Consider the following 15,292-nt stretch of genomic DNA (forward strand, 5'->3'; position numbering starts at 1 on the left):
TTCGAATTGATGACTGTTGCGATTTGCAGAGGAAATTGTTGCTTGCTTCGTTTGTATGATGATATTTACTTAAATTGAAACTGAACTAGAGTCTAATATAAACTTGAAAGTTTTCTGTTTTGATTGTATTATACTTCTGTTTAGAATGATGAAAAATTACACTTTCAGCAGACTTATTTTTTATTTATGTTTCCAAACAAATTCTGAAGTTTTGATTTAACGTATACAATGAAACTAAATAGCATTTGTTTTAAAAATGAAATATTTTAAAATACTCGTTCTTCTTTTGTTCACGCTAGAGTTTTATAAAGTTAGTATTTTTTTACAGATTCCCCTTGTAATTATTTATTTTGATACTTGTAAGTTTATCTAAATAATTATAATATTAAATAATAATACTTGTTATAATACTTCGAAAACTTATTATTTTTGTTCTAATGAAAATTTAACTTTTGTTGTTAAATTAAATTAGTGTTGTAGCTGTATGTTTTCTTTTTTTGATATTTTAAGTCATCATAATTAATTTTTAGTTACTTTAAACAAAACAAAATATGTGGTTTTTTGTTTTAAGATAAGTATTGCTTAAAAGTTTACTTAACATTTATTAGGCAATTAAAATAGATTATTTGTTTAACTTTTATTTGTTATTAAAGCTTAATAAAATAATGAGTGATTCGAGCGACGATGAAGCGAATAATTACAAAATAATCGAAACAATCGGAAAAGGAGTTTTCTCCCGAGTGTTCAAGGCCGACGACAAACAGAACGACCGCCAGGTGGCGCTGAAGAAGATCAGTTACGGGTCTTCCCGGGAATCGATGGCGTACAGGAGAAAGTGCGCGTGTCGCGAGGCCGACCTTCTCAAAAAGCTCAAGCATGAGAACATCATCGGCATCTATGACGTCATAAGACGCGAAGTGGGGCTCACGCTGGTTCTTGAGTTCGCGGCGACAAACTTGCGGCAGCTGTTGACCAATCACGCGCTGAGCAGGGGTCACGTGAAAGCGACCATGCGGATGCTGATTGGCGGGTTGAAGCATCTCCACGGCAACGGGGTGGTCCACCGTGACGTGAAGCCGTCCAACCTGCTGGTTGCCACGGACGGAACGCTGAAGATCGCCGACTTGGGCATGTCGAGGGAGTTGGGAGAAAGTATGACGCCGCAAGTGGTCACCCTGCAGTACAGAAGCCCCGAAGTGATTTTGCATCCGGGAAGTTACGACCAATCAGTAGACATGTGGTCGTGCGGGTGTGTTTTCGCCGAAATGTTGGGGAGAAAGTCGCTTATTGAGCAGGGAAGTTCCGACCTGGACCAGCTTTCCAAAATATTCTCAGTTTTGGGGAAACCCAAAATCACCGACTACGAAAACTTGCCGGAACATTTCCAGTTTTTGTTGAAAAGCGACAACAATGGCAACAATCATTCAAGGGTTTTTGAAGAAAAATTCCCCGAAGACGAAAGTGACGTTCACGATATGTTGCGTGGTTTGTTCCAGTTCGACTGCAGGAAGCGGTGGAGCGGCGAGGTGGCGCTAGAGAGCGAGTATTTCTCCTCACGACCGCCTGCTGAACCGCTGAAGGTGTCGACGATGACGAAGAGGAAGCGAACCGCGAACATTTCCAGGACTTCAGATTCGAACCTTCCTATTAAGCGTTTGTTTTCTTGACATTTATTTATTAGGACTATTTATTTATATGAGTTTTTTATATGAGGACAAAGTATGATTTTTTTCTCCGGGTTTTGTTTTAAAACGTGACTTTGGTTTGATACTCATTAATTTATTAAAATGAATCATATATTTATGAAATAGCAAATTTTTCAAATTGATATAATTTTTAGCACTGAAAAACATAGATATTATTGTTGTTACATTCCAAAATGTTTTTTTAAATATTCTTCATACTAAAGTCGACAAATTGTTTTTTAGCATATACAATTACAAGACACTTGGATTTTCTGTAAAATTCAAGTACTAACAATAAAAACCAAATAGAATAAATTGTTTGTGAAATTTTTCTGTTCAAGTTATAAGCTAGTTTATGGTTTAAAAAAAATAAATTAATTATTTAATTTTAATTGTTAGTTAAGTTAAATTAGTTTTAAAAGACCGTGAATTTGGCAAACAATTTGTTTTTCAGCTATTAATTGATTGACTTAAGCTTTTTTTTTTTGAAAATTATTTTATATTGTTTTACAATATATTTGCTGTTTGCTTAAAACTTAGTTATACATATGATTTTACACTAATGACTTGTTTAAGTTTGGCTACTGAAACTCAGATAAGTTTGTAGATATTTTAGTTTTAAAAATGTTCATTTAAAATAAAAACAGTTTGAGCAAAAAAAAGTCTAAGCCTCTTTATTTTTTTCAACGAGTTTTATATGTGCTGTTATACTATCAGAGTAATTTTATAACTATTACTGATTTAAAAGTGTAAATTTTCTCAAAAGTATTAAAATCAAATTATTTATCACTGTTAAAAAACCACTTTCCTAATAGATAATAGTTAATATTTAAAAAGAACGTTTTATACCACGTTGTAATAACTACTTTTCATTTCATAAAGTATTATATTCAATACTATTTAGTTTAGTAGCAAAGCTCATTTATTTATTAAAAGCTATCAATTTCAAATTAATCTGAGTAAGTTGTTAAATTTTAAGCTGTTTAAAGCCTTTTAACATAATTATTTTATAAGTGTCTTAAATTCTGTTTATCAATAAAAATTTATTATTAAAACTATCATATAAGTTCATCCCCATTTCTTAAGTTACATAAAAAGGTTTAATTATAAACTATATTTAATATATATGTATATACATTTTATGCTCAATTTAATATGCTTTAAAAGTTGAAATAAAACGACACTAAAAGTGAAAACTTCAAAATAATTCTTAAAAAAGTTCAATCTTACTTATTTATTGATGATGAAAAGTTTTTATTTTTTATGTAAATAGTTTTTGATAAAACTTTTTGTTGTAAAATTATTCAAAGTTTATTTTATGGGTAAAATAATTGAGAATTTTACAACATTATTTCATTTAGTACTTCGCTATTATATAAACACACTAAACTAGTTAAATAAACTAATATATTTTCTAAAAAAGCAAATTTTTTTAATCTACATTAGAATTAAATCTTAAGCATGTGGTTTTTAATTTTTGTAGTCGGTAGGCAAGATGTTACAGACTTTTGTAAATAAAATGCATAACATTAAAAGTTATGGACTGTCGCAGGTCGCTTTACTTTTGTAAACTTATACTAAAAAGTAGTTTTTATTTTATATAACCACTAAATGATTATATTGTTATCATTAAGTTAGTACCACAGTTTACTCACTATTGAAATTACTAAAACACTTGATAATTTAAATTAAGTTCAAAGTTTCTAAACCAAAAATGATTGGTGTCCCAGTTAAGTTTGCTTAATTAACTGGATGCAGCCCTAGAAGCCGTAAGTTGCCAAATCTTATCGTAAGCATTTAAAAGTATATATTTAGCATTCAAAAAAAAAATCAGCATAATTGTTTTACAACTTCTAGTTGTAAAAATTATTAAATGTTTACTATTATTTATACATTAGTTAAATAAAACCTTTTTGAAACGACAGTTTAAGATATTATAAAAGTCATATCAAATATGTTTTTACATATGATATCTGTAGTAAGTATCATAATTAATTTCTGATTAGTTAAGTTTAAATTCTAAGAAATTCTTTTATAAGCAGTGATGCCGACACTTGAACGTTGTTTTTTTTTAAATATATAGAAATCAATTTGCTTAGAATTCTTTCTACCACGTAAAGTTATGTTTTTATATTCTTTATTATACAGTTCATATTTTCAGTTTTTGCTTAATACTAATACTATGGTGTTTAGATTAGCTAAGTATAGATGTTAGTAGCACATAAACTAAAAGGCTCCTGAAATTTATTTTATCTTAGAAGGTCGCACTTAAATCAAACTGTTAAGTCTCGTAAGATAGATTTTTTAGTTTTTAAAGTAAAATCATAAATGATGATCATGCTCAATTGTTACGTTTAAATAATTTTTTGTTAACTTTGATTATTTAACAAACACCACAAAAATGCAAAATTGTCACTGTTATACTTAATTATTTGGTTTTGGTAGAATAAACCGACCTTTTAAACAATTACAAAACCGGTAAATAGCACAAAACCTTATGTTTACTTAAACTTTTTGATAAATTAAAAAGTTAGTTCAACATATGATTGATACTTCTAATTAATAAAGATCAGTGAAAATTAATCAAATTTATGTTATACATTCATATTTGTAGATATACAGTATGTAGCATAATTGAACTAAGGCTCATTTTGTTGTATACCAGTGTTTATATCATATATGTGTGTTTATATTTATACTTAGTATCTTTTCAAATTTTTCATTGTTAATAAAGTATTTAAACACAAGGTGTGAACGTTTTATAAACATTATATATTTAAAATTGATGAAAAATTAAAAGTTTTTTTGTAAAATTAGATTAAAATAAATCAGGGTTTCGAAAAATAGTTTACATAATCGCCAACTTGATGAAAAATAAAAAGTACTACTTTATCATTTAATCACTCATTCAATTATTCATACCATTTTAATTGATATTGTTATTACCTGATTCGATTATAAGTAAGGTTTCTGTTTTGTTGTTAAATTTTTCTTTATTGAAAATAGTATTTTACTAAACACCGAAAAAATAATTTGACATAATTCAAAAGTTATATAAAATGACATAATAAGTAACAAAAGGTTTAATAACACATTGTACACAAAACTATGGCAATTAAAGAAAAAGATTTCAGGTTGAAATCGGATAAATTTCTTATTTATAAACGAGAAATAGTTTATCTAACTTGAATTTTAGATTGAACGTACTCATAGGTTACATATATTCTGCAGGTTGGCCAATCAAGCAGAAACCTATGGCCGGCAAAAAACACTAAAAACCAAACTTAGCGGCCAACAGGGCCATGACTTCCAAATTTTCTACCACATGACTCAATGCCACCATTACCAGAAGCGCACCAAAAAAATTGAACGCTGTATTAAAACCCATTAAAATTGTAGATGGTAAATAAGAATAATAAAAAATATTATAAATTTTTTCAACTGTCGGATTTAAATTTATACATTTTATCTATTATTAATCATTAATAATCGACAATAATCTATAGTAATTTTTCTTATTATTTTACACACATGCATAAACCAACTTTAACTTCTAACCTTTCTTTACAGTATTTATTTCTTTGAATTGCTCCATTTAAGTGTGTTAACTTTTTAAAACACAGAAACGTGTGTTAGTTAAATAAAGAATGAGTACTATTTAAACTTGTTAATATTGTTTAAACTTTTTATTCTAGGTTTTCGTGCTTTCTTCGTTTCAACTACTGTGAAGACGTTGTTACCCTAAAATTACTCCACTAATCAAAATTTTCTGTCACTCAAATTAAAGGTTACAATTTTAATAGAAAAGCCTGTTTTGTTGTATACAAGATGACAAAACATCTAATACGTTATTTGAATTTATTTATTATGTACAATTAAACAGGCTGTGCAAAAATCAAAAACTATAAAGTGTTGTCTATAACCAATAGATATTTAACTAAATAATTTGCTAACATATTTGTAGAAATTTTCATAAAGTGTTTACTTTTAAGATGTCTAAAACTCTAGTAATTTATTAAAAATTCAATTAGCGTTTATTTTCAAGGTAACAGTGTGTTATATTTAAGCCTAATGTACTCTTTTTATACTTCAATTAATTTAAAATTGTTTTACAATTTTTTTTGTATCTGATTTAAAACCTTGTTGTGTTGATTATAATGTTAAGTTTTGCATTTTATAAACTATCTTTTCAAGTTTTAACTTAAGAGCTATAATATGTTATAACTCAAAATGTAAAGTTTTATTTTTTAAAAGAATTTTATAAGTATTTTTTATTATATTAAATATAAAATAGTACACATTAAACTGTTAAAAAACTAACTTGGAATTTAAAAACGAAAGAAGGCTTGTAACTAATAAAATAAAACATTACCATTTTAAAAAATAAACTTTAAATCTTAAAATAAATTTTAGCGATAAACGTGTTAATCAAAATTACTTATGCTAGTCATTTTTGATTACTTTTACTAATTATTCAGATTTCAGAATTTATTATTTTTGGCAACCTTGCTTAAACCTAAATCTTATATTTGTCTTTAAATGTTTTAATTCTAGTTAAACCTTAACCATTTCTTAAAAACTCTATTAGTTAGTTTAATAAATTATTCAATTTTAATAAAAAAAAAAAAAACTTATCTAAAAGGTTGTGATCTTTTATTGTTGGTTAGACTTATGTTTTACATCTAAAAACTACTTTACGTCCTAAAACTTTTTTTTTACATAGTTACGACTACCAAAGGAAATAAATTATTTTTATAAATTCAGTTGAAATAACGAAAAGAACTTATAAACATCTAAAAAATTAACATATTAGATTTTACTTATTGTATCAAAAAAAAAAAGCAGATTTCTAGGGTATTTATTTATTTTTTATTTAATGCTTTTTTCTTTCGAAGTTTTACAAAGAAGTTATAGTTTAAATCAAACAAAAAGGTTTACAGGCAGAAAACTCTTTTAAGTTAGCTTTGAAATTTGCCGAAATAGTTTTATGGTAACTTAATCGTGGATAAGAAGTACATTTTAATGAGTAAAAAAAATAATTTATAACTAAGCTGATTAACTATTAAAAAAAGTTTGTAGAACTTTTAGTATCTGAATAAGCGTTTTTTAGTTTATACTTAATATGTACTTTATAAAAATTCTATAAAATTAATTAGAATTTAAATACTTTTTAATAATTTTCGTTGTTTTATTAAGGCTATAAAGTTTTAACGACATAGCTAGCAGTTTTTATTACTAAAACATTAAAGATTTAGACATTTATCTTAGTACTTTGTTTTAAATTAACAACAAGTAAAACTTTGCCATAAGTTACTTATAAATTTCTAAACTAAATACAATATCCAAATTTCTACAAGAAATCTAGTTTAAAAAAAAGTTTAATTTTTTAATTGTAATCTTAAATACCTCGATTTTATAGATATAATAACTTGAAACAAATAAAAAGTTTAAACTAAGTTGAAAAAAATGCTTCGTTAATGATCAAGTTTCAAAGTAAAACGCTAAAACAGAAAATTATACTGATATTAAAGTTAGAATTTTGTTATAACTAAAACCAAATATTTTTTATAAAGAATTGTTTATTCGATGTCTTTCTATATTTATAACTTGTTTTTATCTTTGTACTTTAATTATATTTTATTGTGTTTCGAACTAATACTGCATTATCTGTTGAGTTTATCAAAACTTAAATTTAAATATAGCCTCTTTGTTAAATAACTTTTTAGTTTTTTTAAACTTTATAATTAGCTTTACACTAACTAAAAAATATACGCTGTTATGGTAATTTTTAACATGATTTTGTTAAAAATGAAATCAATTGCTGTGAGGTTTTACTGATAACTAAATGATAATTTATAATTTAAGTACTCTTACTGACTGATATCTCATTTACTTGTCTACTTGTTTGTTCAAGCTCAAAATATTAACATTTAGTTTTAACTTTCATAATAATTTTCAGGAAATCTTAAATAAAATGAGTAGTAGTATTTTTTAGCTTTTAATAATGTATTTTACAAATAAGTTTTTAATTTTAACTTTATCAGCTTGTTTGCTTAACTATGACATATTTTTTTTTAAAAGGTACAAACAAAGAGTTAATACATAAGGTACTCCCAAGATTTTAAGACTTTTAAAATGGTAACACTTTGTTTTGTTTTTCTAGGTTTAAAGAAAGTATGCAAACTAACTTATATTAACTGTTGTTATTAAGAATATGCTCTCACATATATCTTGTCAAGTGTATAGTTTATGGATAAATTTATTAAACAGATGACTTGTATTTTTTTAAGAACATTATTTAGAATCTAGCTTTTATCAAAAGCAATAAATACTAACAGGTTTTTAACTTTTTTTCCGGACATAACTTCAGTCTAACTCTGGTTGTTACTTTCAACTTCAAAGTTAACCAGTAAGTTTAGTAAAGTAACTATTTTAATTGTTTCTTTTATCTATATTTACTATTAATATTGAATTAAAATATTTTTTCTAACCTTACTTTAAAGTTAGAACAAAAGTTTATTTTAAGAATTCAATTAGTACAGAGTATTCAACATGTTTAATTATAACTTACAAGTAACTTTTACTCTTTCTAGCCAGAAGTACATGTAGTAAGTTGAATTTTCCATGTTTTTAATTTGAACTATGTTTTACAGCAAATAAATCAAACTTAAGTTATCAATCAACAAAATCCGGAATCAAAATCCGGAAACAAAATCAACAGAAACCGGTCTCAGTCTACCGAAACTTGTTGTCTGATGATCGAATTGGCATGATCAACCCTTTTGTTAAATTTAAGTTATCAATAGTAAATCTAAACAGCAATGAGCCCTAATTGGCCGTCACTTGCAAACAACTTTCATTCTCTTGAAACTTGAGCTTTTCTTTCAAAAACAGACTGCTGCTGCTTGCAAACATGGGAATACCTGTAGATTGGCGAACCTGCGTACTCCGTCTCGTAGAAATCAATGGGTTCTTTGCCTTTGTCTTCGTGTTTTTCGACTTCTTGAAGCTGTACAATCTTATAAACGGGCTTGTCAACAGCGTTCCACTTTTTGCCGCGCTTCGGGTAATAGTTGCATTGGGTCATGTGATGGAAAGTTTGGAAAATACTCAAGACCATGTTGGCAGCTCGGTTTGGTTTTTAGTGGTTGTGCTGGCTCAGCCAGTTGCTTACTTAATGTGCTGTTTTTACTATTAATGTTTGGCCTTGCCGTGACAAGTACTGCTATTATTAACTATTTCATGTAAACATTATCAGCTTTCCTATTTGTTTTGGTGTTTGCAGTACAAACGCTTGGTTGTTTAGATGCAGTTCTATTCATTTCTAATCTTCATTTGGTCATTTTTCGCACATTAATTGTTTTGTCAAGTTAATAAACTGAGTCATCACTAACAAATGTTTTTATTGGTTATGCCGTAAGTAAAATATATGATTGAACCGAAAAACTTTTGTCAAAATTTAGTCAAAGTTAGAAGTCAACTTATTATTCTATAAATTAAAAAAAAAGGTTTTAAAACTGTTTTTGACAATTTAAGGTAAAAGCTCTTTTCCAGGATACCTTCTAAGCTGTGGGGTCAAAACATCAAAATTTAATAATTAAATAAAGTATTTTTATATTAATTAGTTGAAATTTAGTAAATTTTTGATGTGGTTGGATCTTTTTTTCAAAATAAAACTTGGCCGAAATCTAATCTCACTTTTTGAATCAAGTTCTGGACGGATCCAGTTTAACAAAAACTTTCAAACTAATGTTACTGTACACTTCAAAAATAGTTTTTATTTGTTAAATACTTTTATTATTAGTATGAATTGAAATCTTCCCTATTCGATTGGTCAGATTTATTAAAATATTCTTTTACGAGTCCGCAGACATTAAAAGAAAATTGCGTAATTTTGTAGGCAGTGTAATTTTTATAAGTTGTACAAGCGAATGAAACATTGTTTTGGTAATAAAATTTGTTTAGATACTAAGTTTTATATAGATATTTATGTTCAAGTAGTCTGAAAAAAAATATTTTTAAGCGTAGGAAAAATCAAGTTAAAAAAACTTTTGAAAAGCACAACTGTTATTACCAAGCTTATTACTAACTATTTTTCACAATTTATTTTAAGCTAACAAGTACATTGCAGGCCAGAGGTTTCTTTTGATGGTCCAACCTTCAAAATATATATTTCACCTAGAGTACGTTCTATTAAATAATTAAGTTAGATATTATTTTTCTCGTTAATAAATTAATGTAATCAGACATTTATTTAATCTTAATCTGTTTTTTTTTTCTCAAATTGCCATAGGTTTATATTTTAAGTGTTATTAAACCTTTTGTTACTTTTTATGTAACTTACGAATTATGTCAAAAATTTCTTTTTCAATATTTAGTGAAATAACAATTGTTATTGAGAAAATTTTAAAATAAAACAAACCATACTAGTTCTAGAATCAGGTAAAAGCTGCATTTACTACAATGAGGTGGGATGAAACGTAAAATGAGTAATTAAATGATAAAGGCGCAATTGTTTTCTATTCCCCACCAAGTCGGCGATTTTGTAAATGATTTTTCGAAACTCTGATTTATTTTAATCTATTTAAAAACAAACTTTACCGTTATTTAAATTTATATATATAATGTTTATAAAACTTTCACTTCACTATTTAGCTACAAGTTTGACTTGATAGTATATTTATTTTTACTATTTTTATTGATTAGAAGCATCATTCATATACTATCATATACAAGGTTTTGTGTGTACTTATCAGTTTTATTAATTGTTTGGAAAGGTCGGTTCATCCTACAAAAACCAGATAAAAAATTATAATAGTACCAAATTTGTAATTTTGTGGTGTTTGTTAAATAATTAAAAATATTTAAACTTAAAAAAAAGAGTATGATCATTATTAATGAGTTTATTTTAAACATGAAAACAGTTTATAAATCTACAACACTTAACAATTTGATAAAACGTACCCTGCGACTTTTTGAGACAAAATAAATGTCGGGACTCCCTCGGGAACGACTCGGGAGCCTTGTAGTTTATGTGCTAATAACATCTATACTTTGCTAATTTAAACACTATAGTATGAGTATTAAGCGAATAACTGAAAATATGAACTATTCGGTTCAATTTTTATTCCAACTGAATTGTTTTATTTTCAATGCTTGATGAAGGTTATTTTTTAAACTAATAACCACTATTTTCTTACAATCTTTAATTTAAGAATATCAATTTTTTTCGTTAAAAAGATAAAAGAAAATCTTTAATTATTATTGTTTTCTTAGAATCAGGTATATCGAGAAAGGTCTATTTTTCTACGCGTGTGTTGAAATATATGAAAAAAATTGTTTAGTGTTAAACATATACTTAGAATAAAACTAGTTAAAAATTGAGAAGTTGTGTTTTGATTTTACTGTTCAAGAAAAACTTAAAATAGATAACTTCTAAAAATGTCATAAGTTGTTCTAATTTCTACATCCAAATGACTTAAATAGCTTTCTGTGTTTGTTATATACTATGGTTAGGTAAACAAAAATTAAAATAGCCTTTAATGTTATGTAAAAACTTAGAAACTTAATTCTATAAAGTTACTACAAATTTTAAAAGTCTAAAAGATCTTAATTGAAAGAAGTGGTGTTTGTGCTGTTCCACTAATAAATTTTTTCTTTCAAAATGAACAAAAATATTTCGTTCATTGAGTTATACACCACGGATATAGTGTAATGGCTTGTCAGGAGTAGATTTAATTATAAATTAAAACTGAACTAAACAAATGAGTAATGCTTAACTAAAATAACTATCTTAAAGCAATACTTATTGTTTGGTTGTTTTGTAAGCCCAGAGTTGTTCTAATTTATATATCAAAAAATTAAAAACAAACTGAGTATTCTTAATTTGATTCATTCATTTACGGTAGTAAAAATTAACATGACTTAAGTTTTTTGTATATAAGTATAAGCAATTTTCCAGACTTTTTAAAAAGTATACATAATGTTTTAACGAAGAATAGATCGATCTATTCTTCGTTCGATCTATCTAGATCTTTATACATGGTCCTAAAATTTTATAATTTTAGTGCTAACTTTTAAAATATTAAATATAACAAGAATAACATAAAAATGTCTTCTTCGACACTTTAAAGTCTTTTCATACAAATACAAGGAAAACCAATACAAAGTAATTCTAAAAGTTTGATATTTTTATACATTTTTTCGTTAAAGATTGTACAAAATGTGTTCTATACTTCTTAAAACATATGTTGACCACTAGCGTTTGTTTTCTAACATTTCCGTCTGCAAAAAGCTTTTTCTATTATTTACAGCCCATCGACCAGAAAAGAGATTGCCACTTGAGTAACAAGTAATAATGAAATAAAATAAATATACAGGTTTAAACTTCTTTTTTTTTAACTGGTTTTGGATTCTTTAGGAATAGTAGTAAAAACGAAAGATCTTTCTTAACAGATGTAAGTAAACTTTATACTAATAGTATAAATTAAAAAGTCATAATTAATAAAAATCTTAAAGTAGTTTTTCGTCACTTTTCTAGTAATACTAAGTTGTTATTATAAAGCAATTTAAAAAAAAAATTAAGTTTTTAGATTTAAAATGATCAAAACTATTAATACTGCCAGCTAGTTAAAGATCAAAAACAAAAAAAAATGTTTGTAGTAATATACAATAGGGTGCTTATAAAAATATAACTTTTGAGTTTTCAGCTTCAATTTTTTAAGTTAAAATTATCATAAAAACACCAAAACTTTCATGCTAGCAATTTTTGATTTTCTTAAAACAACTCCAAATGCAAACTATTTTGGATTCAAAAATGCAACCTTAGAGTTTTTAGCTAGAAACTGGTTTAGATATACCAATAATAAAAACATTGAGCGGAATTTAAGACAACTTGAAGAAAGTTTCACAGAGGCTTTTTTTAATTAAATTTAGTTAATATTTAACTGAAATACTAAAAGCTATTTTCTAAGGTTTATGTGAAAATTAGTTATATTCGTTAAATATAGAATATAAAGAAAGTTGACTTTAAGATTACAAAAACTTTGTTTCAAACAATAAATAAGCCTAATTTCAAAATGGAGTATAATCTTTCCTTAAGTTAGATAGTTGTATTTCATTCAAAATATAAGTATTTTGCAATTGTTTGAAAAAAAGCAGAAAGGCTGGCAGAAAAAAGAATGTTTTTAATTTCATGCCGAGTAGTTTTGGCTGATACGCCAATTTCAACAATGGTAGCTGACAGCTATGTTTTAAACTTACACATCTGAGTTTATATATAAGTTTTACTATAAAAAATTCAAAAACTTAATACATTTTTTAGTCATATTTAAAAATGTAATTACAATAATGAGGTATATCTTTTTATGATTTTCAGCAAATACATTTGTCAGTTTTTAATTTTATATACCTCGTCATTTACTAAAACATTTTTAAAATTTATTAATTTAAGACTATTCACTACTACTGTAATCTTAAGAAAAAACTTAAACATTTTGATTTTAAAAAACATCTAATAATTGCCATTAATTATATCTACCGTAATTAAAACTTAATACAATTAATATTATAAATACTTATATAATACTATTAATACTTTTCTTTACTATTTTTGACTACTGGCAAAATCTCCTTTTGAGCTTAAATTTACTAACAATTATGTCATTTGTCGATTTTTAAGTCTATATGAAAATATAATAACTTAATTACGAATGAACTTCAACTTATTAAATTTGATGATAAGTAATAAAAAATTCAAAAATATTGAAGAAAAATGTTACTTTATAAATAAAAAAAGATATTTTCTTCCAAGTTATTTAGAATTATCTTTCTAATTTTAATTTATCTTCATGTGTATAACTTTTAAATATTTATTTCAAAAATATTATTTTTAATCAAAAAATTATATCAAATAAACTTTTTGAATATTAAATAATTTTCTTGTACAAAATAAAAATTAGATACTAATTATTTAGAAAGCAAGAATACATTTGAGTTAGGAAAAATAAAAATTATTTAAATTTTTAACAGGATTATTTGATTCTTTTATCATAATTTTTTTTAATTTTTAATATAAAGTTTTTCATTAAGAGTAGTTCTAGTTTACCTAAAATATATTATCAAATGTGCAAGCTCAACTAATTTTTCTTATTAAACTTGGTGTAAGGCGAAAAATCATTTTTTTTTAAATTTACGTTTATTTAAATTTTAGTAAATAACGTCCACAATAAATTATGTTTAAAGAAAAAAAAAAAATTTTTAATAATTAAAAATAAGATACTAATTCAGTTTAGTGTTTACATTATGAATAAAATGAATTAAGATCATTCAGATTAACTGAAATGTTAGCATTAAAACATAAAAGAAAAAACAATAATTTATGCTTGAAAAAAAAAAATTTTGACATTTGAGATTTGTAATAAAATATTTTAAAAAAGTTGTATATCTATTCCATAAGTAAAATTATTAAGAAAAAATCAATAGTATTTGAAAGAAAATAACTTTATTTCAAACTATTGTGTTTTTTTGGACAGTAACAACATATTTGAAAATATTTATCAATGTAACTGCTCTGTATTAATAATAATGTAAGTATTTTCACTTTTCTAACGTGTCTTACTTTTTATTATAGTTCTTAAGAACATACCTTAATAATTTTTTTGGTTGAATAAAAAATTTAATTGCTGTTTAAATGGTTTATAAATTATATGAACTATAAAAATCATGCGCAAAATTCTAAGAATGAGTCTGTTGATAAAAAAGTTTAATTAACAACTAAATTTTATTAGGCTGTAACCTTTTTAAATAAAATTCAATTAATACTTTACTAGAAAATTATTTTCAAGATTTTTTTTAAACTAGCATTATTTGAATTTATAACTTGAAGTAAGTTGACTCTCTGTTGGCTTTAACATTACAAACATTTTGTTTCAAAGAATAAATAAGCCTAACTTCAATTTGGAGAACAATCATTTCTTAGGTTGGATAGTTGTATTGCACTTACAAAATAAATCTAAAACTTTTTTATCGTTGCAAAAATTTAGAAAAACAAAAACACATTAACATGAAATAATTTATATGCAAGTTTAACACAGTAGGCACAACAAAACCATAAAAGTTTTTGATACAAATTATGAAATGTTGAGTAAAAATATTTTAGAAACTTTGCATAATTAAAGCTAATATTGACGTATATCTTAATAAGTATAAAAGTATATACTAATTTAAATTTATGTCATAAATTAGAATGAAAGATTTATAAAATTGAATAGATTTTTTCAACATTAATAATATTTTTCAAAATTTAAGATAATTTTTTGAAGTTGTTCATAATATCTAGTAGGAATTTAAAATAGTTATTTATTAATATTAAGTTTTTGCCTTAACATACAGAATAAAATTTCAAAACTTATAAAAGAAAATAATAACTCAAAAGTACTAAACATATCATCAAAACAATATAAATTAACACATTAAAAAAAATTCAAACAATTAAAAACTTACTGACTTAGGTACATTTTAATACATGTTGTTTAATATTTATAAACTACAAGTTGTAAAGATATTTTAAAAATTCTGTTATATGTTAATTTAAATATTTCATTATA

The 15,292-nt window shown here is 25.1% G+C and overlaps 1 protein-coding gene across 1 annotated transcript; it reads left to right on the forward strand.

Moving 5' to 3' along the window:
- The first annotated feature begins 665 nt into the window (after positions 1-665).
- Positions 666-1,764, forward strand: LOC145842852 (cyclin-dependent kinase 2-like). The gene has a single exon (XM_082950331.1). It carries the CDS (start codon positions 666-668, stop codon positions 1,665-1,667), a length of 1,002 nt encoding a protein of 333 aa, XP_082806457.1. The 3' UTR covers positions 1,668-1,764.
- Positions 1,765-15,292: the final 13,528 nt, after the last annotated feature.

Source organism: Thalia democratica, chromosome 8, assembly GCF_965202585.1.
Source record: "Thalia democratica chromosome 8, ktThaDemo2.hap1.1, whole genome shotgun sequence".
Classification (NCBI taxonomy): Eukaryota; Metazoa; Chordata; class Thaliacea; order Salpida; family Salpidae; genus Thalia; species Thalia democratica.

Coding starts and splice junctions, on each gene's coding strand:
- LOC145842852 (XM_082950331.1), top strand. CDS start 666: ATGAGTGATTCGAGCGACGATGAAGCGAATAATTACAAAATAATCGAA.